Below are 14,236 nucleotides of genomic sequence, written 5' to 3' on the forward strand. Positions count from 1 at the left end.
TGGCTATGCAGGAGGCAGACAGGCAGTCAAAGTAGCAGTGTTATTTTTCAGCAACTCTGGCTAGTGGCTACGATATGGCAGCAACTACAAAAATCGTCACACAAAACGCAGATTGTTTTTGCTCCAGTGCAATGTGTAGGGACTGCATCCTGCTTGTGCAACTGCAATATCCGTTACAACAGATAGAGAAGGTTTTAGCCTTCATAATGGCCTTGAATGTTTAGCTGTGCAGAAATATGAGGCAGACATAGGCTGCGTTCGAAAGGATCAAAACCGTGATGTATCATGGATAAATTGTGGCCGACTGACTGATCTACAACTAATCATTATTTATGATGCAAGATGATTTGTAGATCAGTCAGCCTCGACTCGCCTTTAAAGTCGGCTGCAATGTCGAACGCGTCCATAGGTTACATCATCATGGTTCAGAAGAGGGTAAAGAGAGAAACGTGAAGGTGGAGGTGGAGTGTGAGCAGCAGCTAAGTATAAAACATTTTGTGCGTAAAACAACACATGCGCGGAACGTGATCCGGATCCGTAGCTTTGAGAAAGAGGATTCCAGAGGGGCGGGGTGGGGGTGAAAACTCTGCATTCACAGCCACGGCCTTTGTTAAAACAACAGGCTCAATCCTCGAAGTATCCATAACCTTTTTCAGTCAAATACAATTACCAACAGTCCTAATCACAAACATAGCATACAGTCTGAGTATGACAACTATGACAAGAAAATAATGCCGAGATACAAACAAAACATCCGTCATTCTAATTACAATTCTTATTCTATCTATGCTGGAGGCAACTCAACACTGTGTGATGATCAGAAAAAAAAACATTGCCTCTAAGTTCTTTCTGATGGCATAGTGGAAGCGAGCAGTATAAGTGTGACAAGAACCCCACAAATGATTGCTTTCAGCTACATTTAGATTATAATTATGATTATTCCTTCTCCGGAATCTATCTGTTCGCTCACTCTTTCAACAACATCTCCAGTGTGTGGAGATGACAGGAGATGGCATTGTTTTATCTAGGACAGGACTGTAATAAAGTGATTGAGGGAGAGTGAGTGCTGTCTGAAGCTTCCAACAGGCAACATCTGTTAAAACCCATCCCCTTTCGGTCACCCCCTCCACACGCATCCTTTCTCTCATATCTGTCTATCCCCCTCTCTCACTCCATCTGACACTCTTTCTATCCCCTTCTAACTCTGTCTATCCTCTGGCTGCTGCCATCACAGATTTGTTTGCAGATCCTACAATGTGAATATATTAAAGCTAAGAAGCTTACGGGGAACAATTAAATGGTCCCCAAGTTAAATTATACTCCATTTCCTCCGTTACAGAAGAGGGGAGTCGTTCAGAGTGATGATGAGCGCGTAGCGTGGGGCACAGGCGGTCCAGAGCTCAGGACACCCGGCAGCCACTCTCCCTTTCTCCCCACTCCCCAGCTTTTATGTCTCATCTGTAAAAAAAAAAATGTATCATCATGATGATGTGGCAGGTGACACTTTGCTTCATGAAAGTCCAATATCTTGAAAATTTTACTGCTTACATGTGACTGTATCAACAGTGGACTAATGAGAAAAGTGAATTTCCACTTTAACTGGCCAGCCACGGGAGATGTCCATGGGTCTCTCTCGATCTCTCGCTCTCCCTCTCTCTGAGAGTCACCACCTTTGTTAACAGTGGTGGTAGAAATTGTGACCCGGTCTCATCATGCAACCGTGCGTGCATACAGCGAGGTAGACTAGTCGTAGACACCTGAGCACAGTCGACAAAGACGCTGTGAGAGCGCAAATGTCTTAGTTATTTAACCTACCAGAATGACAGTTGTTTTAAAAGAGACAGACAGACAGACAGACAGACAGACAGACAGACAGACAGACAGACAGATAGACAGATAGATAGATAGATAGAAGAGAATATCTGCGCATATTAGGAGGCAATTTATTGCCATGCTTTGTTAACAGCGTAAACAAAGTAGTCGGTTGCTTGAGAGTAGGGTATTATTATTTTTTGCTTCCAATTATTACAGTAGCCCAGTGTGGGAGTTTTTCTGAAAAACCAGAGCAGTCAGGAGTTATCAGACGAGGAGAAAATTAACTCTTCCACACTCCTGCTTTTCAATGGCTGTATACGTCTGTTATGGCCTGAGTAGCTCAGCTGGTAGAGCACGGCGCTTGTAACGCCAAGGTAGTGGGTTCGATCCCCGGGACCACCCATACACAAAAATGTATGCACGCACGACTGTAAGTCGCTTTGGATAAAAGCGTCTGCAAATGGCATATTATTATTATTATTATGGCGTGTCAAGAGTAAGAAAAGGCTGCCTTAACAGACATGGCCTTGGGGGCCACCAGAATAAATGTTTTTTCTCTGCAAAATACATAGTTCTTAATGTTCCTTGGAAATCAGCATGAGAAATAAACCCCCTCCTACCAGTCAAAGATAATTATATTAAAATAAGATATCTTATCTCTTCATAGAAAAAAATAAAAAGCAAAGAAAGTGCAAGCTATAAATGAATGTTGAGTGCTGTAGTGGTGCACATAGAAAGGTGTTGAAGAGGGGTGAATTTCATTCCATTTTGTGCTCACTTTAATACCTCGGATCCACCTTGGGATGAGGCTTGAGGCATATTAGCACTTTGCTTTCTTTCTCAGGGTTTCAATGTTTACATTTAGATTACAATTAAAAAGAAATCCAGGATTTGAACATTCGTCTCGAATACTACTAGCCTGTTTCATCCGGCAATTGAAAGGAGACCAAGGTGTTATCTCTGTCACTTATCGCCAGTGCAGAATCTTGTTGATTCAATTTGTACAATGTACTGGCTTGGCAAAAATTGAAATATTTGGTAAGTAAAATTGATTTTTACAGAAAGAACTGTCAGTTGAATAACATGGAACTGACTAGAAAGTAAGGTAATTTAGACCAAATGTAGGGAGAGAGCAGGCAGCGTGCAGAATCATTGTGCTGTTCATTTTGAATAAATTAAATGGGATTTTTAAGGAGAATAAATTGGATTTTGAAGGTTATTTGTGCTCGGATGCTGCAGATGAAGTGAGTGTGCAAGTTATTTAAATCGGTTGAGTCAGGGGTTTTAGTCAGACAGAATGAGACTCTAAAGTTGGTCCAGCGTCTGGAGTACAGAGGATTTAATTAACTAACTTGACATTAGGCACATAGAGTTAAACTGTTATTAATATCAAAGTTCAGCAAGCTGCAATGTACAGTGTTATAACACTATAAAGGCATGTGACATAAAGAGTTGGGCTGAGTCAATACTGAATAAAATCAATATCAGTGCAATCTCAATAAGGGGTTAAGTCTCAGAGCATTCATCTGAAGAATGGGGGACCCTCTCTGAAACAACTAAGTTAATCTGAAATGTAGAATCAGCTAAATAATTTAATTGCTCCTGGGACTCAAAGGCTAATTATTTTCGAAAGATTTTCTTTTTATACTAATCTTGAAGATATAATGAGAATCTCTGTCATTGTCGATAAGCCAAGCCCATTAGAGGGGTTGTTTGCTATTTCTGTGTGTGTGTGTGTGTGTGTGTGTGTGTGTGTGTGTGTGGTGTGTGTGTGTGTGAGTGCATATATAAACGCATGCTAGCACATTTGTGTGTGCGCTAGCATGTATGTGTGTGTGATCATGCTATCAAGTGTGTTTGTGCTAGTGTGTGTGTGCGAGCATGTTAGCATGTTTGTGTATGCGCATGCTTGCTTGTGCGCACGTATGTTAGCATGTTTGTATGTGAGTGCAAATCATGCTACCATATGTGTGTGTCTGTGTGGCGTGTGTGTGTGTGTGTGTGTGTGTATGGCGGTGGAGGGAGATGCCAACGCTGTGGACGTTAGCTTCCTCACACCGAGGTGAGTCATCCTTCCCAGGAAACACAGTTGAACCATCATTAGCATGCCGTTGTCATCTGCCCACTCCTCTGCTCCTTAACACATTTTCACTGGCACATCGCTTCTGCTGATGAATTGCACTGCCCTCCTGGTGAAAACGCAGCCCACGATTCACTACCAGAAAATATTGAGTCACAAGTCGACCAATATAGCCGGCTTATAAAATTCTCCCACTTTTTTGTTGCTGCCCTTTTCACATTTTTGTTCCACAGAAGAGTATACTGCTTTAGTTAGGATGGTTGGGGTTTCAGAGGAGACCAGGGCTGTGTCTGAAATGGTCCCATATTCCCTAATATAGTGCACTACTTTTGACCAGGGCCCATAGGGTTAAAGGTCACTTGAGATGGCCAGCATTGAGCATTCCCTGACGTTTCAAACAAACGACTCCAACTCGACTAGACACTAAAATCACTGTCAGGAGGACATATTAACATAAGGAAATATTTTAGGAGGAGGTAATGCCTATTGATCACACTCCTGGCCAGGAGAGTTCTGTCAATGGCGCCCACTCACGCCACTTCCCTGATGCTCATTTGTTTTGACTGCTAAAGTGAGACAACACGCGCTTGAAGATGATTAAAAGAGCCGGGTCCCAGACTGTCCCACATAGGTTCAGATGCCATTATTGATTTCAGTATTCTGCATTATAGTTGTTGATACAGAATGCTGAATCTGGACACCTCTACTGCTGACCTCAGCTCATTATTAGAAGGTTATTATAAGGTTCAGATGTTTCCTAGCACACTCAGGTCTTCCCTTTGTATGTATTTTTTGTTCTCCATTGCTCATGTTGTGTAAAACAAATACCCTTGTGGCTGACCAGTTACTTCAAACTCCTATGGTGTGTGTGTCTCAGGCGTTTGGGTTGTGAGCAGATACGTTTCCGTTCTCTGCAAGTTAATGGACAATAAGGTATTCTTCTTATCTATTTTTTGGGGGGGTAGAGCGAGATAGCGAGGGGAGATAGACTTTATAAACGTCCGATACAGGCAGGCCTACTGTATTCAATCACACTGCTCGTTCTGTCTTGGAAGTTGTAATGATTAAGGATAGCAGGAGTCAGATGGCATATCTAGTGGCGGGGCAGTCCTACTTTGAGCGTGTTTCCTTTTATTCTGGAAATGAAAAACCTTTGAGTTTTTGCTTCTCGCAATTGATGAGATTTGCCTAGGGGCATGCAGTGTTGCCTGCGGCACGGTGTTTGTCCTCTTGCTTCTTTTTTCTAACGCTCCCCTTCAGTCCTTTGATCGCTCGCCAAGACATCTGATACAAACATAATGGGTCCTGACTGAGACAATGGGGCTGGCCTGATTCATGCTGGCTGTGAAAGCATCCAGGGGTAGATTAGACAAATACAGTTTAAGTGTCCCCAAGCCTGGGGCCTGTGTTCAGGAGGACCAAATAAAGATCGACTCTACCGTACCTTATCACAGAGGGTTGTAAGAGCCACAGTTATATGGATTCTGGATGGCTCAAGCTGCAGAATGCACAAGACAAAATAGCCTGTCAAGATAGCAGTTAGGTGTTGGCATTCTAATTGCACTACAATAAAGCCGTGACATCTAGCTACAGAAGACCTAAAAAACAGATCCACAAGGCCTTTATACTGTATGCCAAGTGAAAATGTGCATTTTCAATATTGTTTTGCTCTCAATACAATGTATTTGGGAACTGTAAAGGGAGACATTTTGGAAAGAGAAAACAAAGACTCTCTTCCTTCACATCCACCGTTCTCCATTTCCGCTTTAGTCTGCCTTTCACTCCCCTACCCCTCCCTCTCCCAACCACAACTGAGCACTTGAGGCTGATGCAGCAGGTAAGGTGTCAGCATCACCTCCAAGATAGCTTGATGATGACAATGACAATCTAGCACAAGAAGGAGTCGCACTTCTCAAAGGTCACACACCCGTATGTACGTACGTACGCAGGTATGTACGCGCACAATCGCTAATTAAAGTCTGCCGTCACCCTCGATGCTGCATGTATTAGCACCTTCCTCAAGATGAGATGCCGAGAGAGGCGTCAGCCCCACTGAAGTTTCACAACAGAACACATACTGAAGTAGTCAATCTGGCTGTTTTAACAAAATCCACATGCTGAGGGGAGATAATTTGTTTTTATAAAAGTGATTAATTCCATCACACCTGTTCTCCTAACTCACAAAAGTCAAAAGGAAGTGTTTTTGGCCAGCATTTGAGCCATTTAGCCTCTTCTACTCTACTGGAGATGTGTTTCTCACAGTTTAATTTCAAAGTGAGCTAGGCCCAGCATGCGTAGCTTGTTAGACACCAGAGGATTTTTAAAGAAGACATGGTACTGTAGATAATCATGTTAAAAAAGGCCACCTGGAGCCGCCCAAATCCTGCTTGTCCAATCAATCTGGATATGCACGCTCACCTTTCCAATGACATCCTTGTTAACATCCTTAGAGCAACAACAATAGTTAGTTTGCTTCGTATGAGACACCAATGAGAAATCCATGTACCGGTGGGTCTTTTGTTATGGGTTGTTCTGTACAGTGCAGATTGGTGCATTGACTAGCGTAAAGCACTTTTTAAAAAAACATGAGAGAAATTCCAGAGCAGAGCAAAATATAGGCCTGCTAGCTTTGACTTTTAATCTCCCTCACTGTATTCAAGTTCACAGATTCAAACTGTACTGACGGAACACTTTCTTTATGAAGTGGAAAAGCTTTAGGTAAAATGTCGCTTTAATTGCTCAGTGTAATTGTCTCTACTTAGAAGGTTACAGCCAGGTTGTGCTCACTAAAGATGAACACATCTATGCACTAGCTTTTGTAATCCATAAATGACAATGTCTGCCTGTGTCAGAGCTATGTGTGAAGGACGATGAAGGACTGAATGACCACCTATCAAACGCATACCTTTATAAGATTTATGCCAATAATTGCCAATTGCCAATGAATGCAAATAATACAGCACCAAAAGGCCAATGTTCTGAACAATCCAAAGTTCATGACGCTATATTGCTCAGAGGGTGTACTCCAAAGCCTGACACACACTAGCACAGCCTCTAATTGCCAAGATACTACAGTGAAGCCCTTGATAAAACATAATGGTGAGACGTGCTTTATCAAAACTGCACGTGGCTCAATAGTGCTCCATCAGGTGGGTTCAATGGCGGGGGAAGAGGCAGTGCTGAACACTGGGACAGAGCTAAAGGTGACAGACAGCATCATGATATCAATTTTCCTTCTCCCATCTACTGCCGCACATCACCTAGGTCAGAGCAAATAGATACATAGGACCTGCACAACTGCAATGCGCACTTAATTGCGAGCGCATGGCTGCACCTGTCAAACATGGTTACGAGTCCAGTCTCCTTAGACGAAGAGAATAGACAAGCCCTGATTTGTGTTTGTGACAAGTTTTCAAGGGCGAAAATTGAAGGTAATTGGCCAACCATGTTTTGTATCGAGTGAGAAATGCCTCTTGCATGTGTAGATCTTTGTTTTGGTCACACTGTGATGCACTGTCATCTACTTCTACACGTGGCTGTGGCCGCGTCGCATAGAAACAACTAGTTCTTGCAAAAATGCTGGGAAATGCTAGATGTGTGGCAGCTAAGAACCTCCTCGTGCGGTACAAAACACAGACTTAATATCTTTCTATGTTTTCTCTGATTTTTGTAGAACCACCTGCAACTGGACACTGACATTTATAATAGGGCCGGGATGATACCAGTATCGCAATATTGTTAGTATCATGGCAAGGAAACAAAACACGAAGAGGATTTAACTTCTTTAGGAAAACAGCCCTAATGTTGGAAACAAACCTCATTATGTTGTCATCCAGTCACATTGATTTATTTTCCAAGCTATAGCACGTAATATTTTATATACAGCAGGTTTTCTAAAGGACCAAAGTATGGTCCTGCTTCGTGTTTTCATTTTTACCATGGAAAAAATATTGCGAAACTGGCATCATCACAACCGTAATTTATAAACTTTTTTACCCGTATCAAGAACGAAGACAGCACTGCCAAGAGCAGGTTGGTAGAATCTGTAGCTAGGATCTGCAAATATTCTGTATGGAGGAATGGTCTAAGATCCCTCCCAAAGTGTTCTCCAATCTCATAAAAAATGTTTTTAAAGGCTCAGTGGCATTATCCTCATAAGGGGAGGGTGCTAGACTATTAAAAACAGGGGTGACAATTTTGACCCCTATCTTTTTTGAATTTATTTTATTACTTGTTAAATAAAATCTATTTCTCTGAGCAATTGTATTAGTATAAAATCAAATAACTTCAATTTTTTGGAGCATACACAATAGCTCAGTATTTGTGTTATTTCTTTTATACAGTCTTTTTTCCTCATCTCTATCAAGGGTGCCAATAATTATGGGCCCCACTGTATGTCTGAAAAACAAATAATTATTGTAAACAATCATAACAAACGGTGCCCTATGTGAGGAGCATTATTTCCACTCGGATAACGTAACATGGTTCTTACCGTGTTGTGGCAGTCCGTGCTGACATGCTGCAGCAGCTGGCTCTCAAACTTCGCCAGGGAGGGATGCAGAGTGATGGACAGCCTGTCCAGGAAGCAGGTGAGGCTCTTCACCATGTGGGGCTTCAACAGGGAATCTCCTAGAGGCAAAGTAAAGGTAACTGCCAAAATAAAGGAAACACCAACATAAAGTGTCTTAATAGGGCGTTGGGCCACCACGAGCCACCAGAACAGCTTCAATGCGCCTTGGCATAGATTCTACAAGTGTCTGGAACTCTATTGGAGGGATGCAACACCATTCTTCCATCATTTTGTGTTTTGTTAATGGTGGTGAAAAATGCTGTCTCAGACACCGCTGTAGGGTGGCCCAGCCCCCGAAGTGACTCTTTACACTCCATGAAAAGGTTTTGTCTTCACAGGAATTCAGCCTTCTCTGTGTTGCTCTCCATATCCCTCATTCAGTCACACCTCTGTGAAGGTTCTGTTGTCTTTACATCCTGTAGGTCTGATATCTGATTGGAAGTTCACTTTTACAGTACTACTATTGGCCAACAACTCAGATTTGGAATCCAAACAACTCAGATGTTATAAAAGGGACTCAGATTCATTGTCTCTTTCTCTTTGTTTTTGACCTGCTGTGGTGAGATACACTCTCTATCTTTCTCCCTCTCTCCCCCAAGAGCTATGAGCCATCACTCATGCAATGGTTTCTTTGTCTCTCTCTCTCCCGCTCTGATCATGCCTATACTAATGCTTGTTAATGCCCTACAACTTAAGCTTCATGATTGTATAATGTAATCATTCATTCTACAATGTTATTAAATCTATTTGCCTTAGTATTCTATTCTCAGACCTTTCTTGACATTCCTATTACCATAACTCAACTATAGTTACTTACATTTTAATAGACTTTGTCATATTAATACATAGTCTTATTATGGATCACATATGAGGTATATACTGTATATAATATAGGCTATATGATAAATATTACTTCACTACACACACCCTTTAAAAAGGCAATGCAGCCCCTATTTATATTTACATTTACATTTTGGTCATTTAGCAGACGCTCTTATCCAGAGCGACTTACAGTTAGTGAGTGCATACATTTTTTTTTGTAATACCCCTCGTGGGAATCGAACCCACAACCCTGGCGTTGCAAACGCCATGCTCTACCAACTGAGCTACATCCCTGCCAGCCATTCCCTCCCCTACCCTGGGCCAATTGTGCGCCGCCCCATGGGTCTCCCGGTCGCGGCCGGCTACGACAGAGCCGGCCGCGTAATTCCTGTTCTAGAGCAGAAATGCTTGTTTAGGTTCCACCTCAGAAGAATGACGCAGGCTACTTATACCTGTTCACGAATTGTGATTGGGAAGGAACGTCGAGGTGATTTCCACGTGATGTGGAGAAACATCAACAAATAGGGCACTGAGTGTAGGTAGCTAGCATGCCAACCTTCTCTTGCTAACCTTATCTAGCTAGCTAATGGTATCTGTTGTTGCTGTTTTTTTTAAAGTACACTGGCTGGTTCTGGAGCTGGATTTGTCATAAGCATTTGAGGGAAACTTCGCCACAGATGGAAACCAGTATCTTTGACTTCGCCATCTATTGTTATCTCCAAAGTGTTTCCATAAATTGCGGCCTCGAACCTGACATAGAAATAGTAATAATGAAGATGAAGCTCAGGTACTGGTTCAAATGTTTAAGACATGAGTGCGTCGGTCCATTGGAGCCCAACCAATCCAAATTAAGCATGCATCGGTCAGAAAACCAATTAAAACGTTATGAATCACCGGTTCACTAATGTTTTTTACTCATTGTTTTATTCTGAAAATACTTATTATCTGTTGTGACTGAATTGATGTGTCCTCTCCTTCAGTTCAGTAGCCTATCCAACTTTTATGCATGTAACTGCCTATGACTGTTAGATAACAACTGTGCGCACAGTGCGGGAGACACAGCTGCTCGCTCCAACGAGAGTTAGGCCTATCCCTGTTCTAATAGGCTATTCGTACATCTGCGCGGCACCTTCAGCATTCAGCTGCTTTTAAAATCATAAGCTTTATTAGTTGAGTGACAACCAATGTAATTTGCTTGGTCATTGTTACCAAATGCGCTGTAGAAAATGGTGTTTTACGGTAGTTGTGTAGCCTACCGGAGTGGACGCAACTCACATCCAACTGCTGATTGGGGTTTTCAATCATTCCGATTTTTTTTTGATTGCTCAGGTTCACCATAATAAATAGTTTTGGTAGTTTTGCTTTAAACTGTCAGTGTATTTGGTCATTTTTACATAAACAGTGTAATTTCATAAAGGACAGCAATCATTTTTGCGAGCAGTGCATGGTCGCATTTATTGGTCAGAGCAGGAGAAGCTCTCCATAAAATACCAAACGGTCTAAACCATTCGCTTTTGAGACTGGGGTAAAAATCCAAAGCTGCATTATATTAATTGGCTAAATACCATGCTACTTTCTAAAGACAAATATTGACATAGTACTAGCTCAAAACATGTTTTATCTGCAAAAATGACAAGTTAATCAGTGGGTGATGGTGATTTCAGATAAAAAGTGGGGGGCCAAAAAGCATAAATTGCCCCCACCCCTGATAGTGGGTGGTAGATGCTCTGTCTGCCCTTTTGGCTCAGCTCAGGTGCGCGCACGCACACACGTCCACTCAACTTAGAGAACTCATTTCAGACAGATCCAGCTCAGAGGAACAGCTCCTGAGCTCCCATCAGCAGCATATATTAATTTTAAATGGAAAGTGTGTTAATGCCCCCCAAAAATATTGCATCGAATCGTATCACATCAATTCGTTCCCTTAATCAAACTGAATCGCACCAAATCGTTTCAAACTAAAACGTACCGTTCCTGTATCGGAGCCCATGTATATAGATGCGTATCAAATCGTTCATGAAAGTAGAGATGCACATCCCTAATGGATAACTATTCAAAGGTTTAGAGACATGCGTTGTTCTACATTGTAATGGACACGGTGCAACCTTTGGTAGTTAAGACTGTTGGCAGGCTTCGGCTGCAATAAAGCAAAGTCAAATCTGCTCATGCTCACGGTTCTCACAGGGGAAGTGAAATGATAGGCTGCAATCACTTTGCTCATGATGCACGCCGCAAATGACATGTAACAACAACCTGAGCGCATCGGACACGAAACACCAATACAAATGTAACAGCGAAACAAAATAGATAAACAAGTTCCTTGAATTTTCTTTTGTGGATGCCTTTTCATTATTTTCATTATAGGACAGACACTTGTAGTTTCTAGCGGCACCAATCAATGCAGTAGAGCGTGTGGCGAAGCAAAACTTGAATGGTCAAAGCCATATATCTTGGGGCGACAGGGGGAGCGGGCTTGCAAAATGCAATCACATCACGCAATTATACCATAGACTAGCAAAAAAATAAGTGAAAATTGACAAATTATCCAATGGATTATGCTAATAAGCTGAGGTGCAAAAACTTAAGTTTGCACCCTCTATTTTAATTCGCTCCATGGCTCAGGCGGCCAAGTGGACGCAAGGCTGTTTGGCTCAGCTCAGTCGCGGAGAGGAAGAACTTTGCAGCTGTTTCTGATGAAAAAATAATGCCATGCTGGTGAGTGGTAACGTTCAAATAAAATCCAGCCCTGAAACAAAACGTTGTCTCATAAGGAAACACACATCATTGACACAGATACCCATGAATATCCCACTTCGGATTTCCCACTTCAAACCCATATATACTTTGACAAAAAAAGTGACTTGTTGACTTAAATCATTGTGCGACATAATGGGTAAGCTCCGGGCATTGTCTTTCAGTTGAAAAAAAGTGAATTTCTGCTGGTACTTTAAACCCTCTATGCTCCTTTGAGACCCCTCTTTCAAAGTCACTGAGATCTCATGGTAGCCAACATAATGGACAACTGGACATTTGTATACATGACCCTAAGCATGATGGGATGTTAATTGCTTAATTAACTCAGAAACCACACCTGTGTGGAAGCACCTGCTTTCAATATACATTGTATCCCTCATTTACTCAAGTGTTTCCTTTATTTTTGCAGTTAACTGTAGCTTCACTGAATCTGTTTTAATCATGTTTAATGAAGTTCCTTTTAGCCAGAGCTGACTTTATGTACAATTAAGTCCGTGTCGGTCCTCATACTCATGTTCACTAAATGGATGTTTGGGGTTTATTTGATACTTGTTTATTCTCGGTTTGAAGGACTCCAGTGCTAGGATATCTTCACTGTTTAACTGGTACACATACAGTACAACTCATTGATAAGACAGAGCATGCCCTGATGTCCTATGTGTTAAACATAGTGTGGACCTACAGCTTCATTCTTTGTAATGTGTTTCTAAAGAGTTTACTTTGCCACGGGTAGCTGCATACGCACCACAGCTACAGCTGAATCACTTGCCCATCGATTGAACCAAGCCAACAGTGTCGCTCCTGAACTATTTATGAGATTGGCCTGAGTACCAGTGCCTAAGATCCCACAACACAGGTTCTGTCTGGAATGTGGATCCATATTGGGTGTTAAACACTAGCTTAAAAAAATAAAAAAAAGTATGAGGGACAATGGATAAGCTGTGATTGTCAGTGAAGCTGCCTGCTGCCGTGTAATACAGCAATCACCTCTTTCAAACACCTCAGATTCCAAATCATGGGTGATTATACTTGTCTCCAGTACAAAGCGGCAGCGAATGTGAATGAACTGCAAATGCAGGTCCAACATCCAGACAGTGGCAGCTTAGGTCGGTATGCTTATAGACCCAGAACAGGAAAGGGAGGATTAAGCTACCCAAAACCTTCCACTGACTCATCTTAAAATAAACCCCACACTGTCAAACGTCATTACTGTACATCCTTTTATAAACTTTGTTTTATGCAACATTTCAACTTTGGAGGATGATTTTTTATTTTTTATGTGTTGAGAGCCTCCTTGAGAAAGCCTGTGAAGATAACTACCTACGTCACAAAAGATGAAATGAGAATGCTGTCGTGAAATCATCACGCTGTCGAATATGGTGGGCCGAATGGAGAACGCATGTCAAATCATTCCATTTTGAGTGTGTGACTTTCGATTAACGCCCAAATGAGAGCAGCTGATTGTCTATTAAATGTTTACATTCCCAGCGCCTCTGATTAGTTTTTTCAATTTGGAGACGGTGCCACAGAGGAGAGCTAAGTGGTTGAAGGGTTACCCCCAGATTGCACACTGGGATTCTTTCAAATGCCTTTACCGAGGTTTTTCAGTCAAATATTTATATAAATTCAGCACTGACGATTACATTACTTTACAAAAGCCTTTAAAATGTGTTTGAACTAAGGTAAGCAAATACATTAAAGGATTAACAAAAGGAACTGGGGGTAGTTTTTCTTTTTGCAAATCAGTTTTTCTTTTTGTTTTTCAGTTTGATGTTTTGTTAGTTGGTGTGCGGAAATCCTCAAAATATATTGGCCCGCCAAGTTACAACATCACATATATTGAGGCTAGTAGCCTACCCAGGGTCAACAGAGCTAGATGGAATGTGAAAGCGACAGAAAGTGACATAGCTGGACAATGGGCCGCCTACTGCAAATAACAACGTTAACTCCATGAGGGAAACACTGGCCTGCGGTTTCCACTGTAGTCTTACCTGTAGGGGAGGGCGTAACCCCAGGGATGTTCTCATCTCCAGACACCAGCATGTTCTGGGGGAAGAGGTGCATGGCGGGGGCTAGAGCAGGGTGAGGCTTCAAGCTGCACACCAAATGAGCCCCATCGATGGGCATCAACAGCTTGTTCTCTGCACAGACAGAAAAAACACACAACATAACACACAGCACAGTGTTTCAATCAA

At 42.0% G+C, this 14,236-nt stretch overlaps 1 protein-coding gene across 2 annotated transcripts in view; it reads right to left on the reverse strand.

Annotated features, from left to right (window-relative positions):
• Nucleotides 1-14,236, reverse strand: part of LOC121545583 (nephrocystin-4) — a 181,482-nt gene that overhangs the window by 130,684 nt on the left and 36,562 nt on the right. For both annotated transcript variants that reach the window (XM_041856236.2, XM_041856235.2), the window contains exons 5-6: nt 14,033-14,182; nt 8,388-8,524 (exon numbers count right to left, since the gene is read on the reverse strand). In XM_041856236.2, coding sequence (XP_041712170.2) covers nt 8,388-8,524; nt 14,033-14,182 — 287 coding nt within the window. The remainder of the gene's footprint in view (nt 1-8,387; nt 8,525-14,032; nt 14,183-14,236) is intronic.

This window comes from Coregonus clupeaformis, chromosome 30, assembly GCF_020615455.1.
Source record: "Coregonus clupeaformis isolate EN_2021a chromosome 30, ASM2061545v1, whole genome shotgun sequence".
NCBI classification, from domain to species: Eukaryota; Metazoa; Chordata; class Actinopteri; order Salmoniformes; family Salmonidae; genus Coregonus; species Coregonus clupeaformis.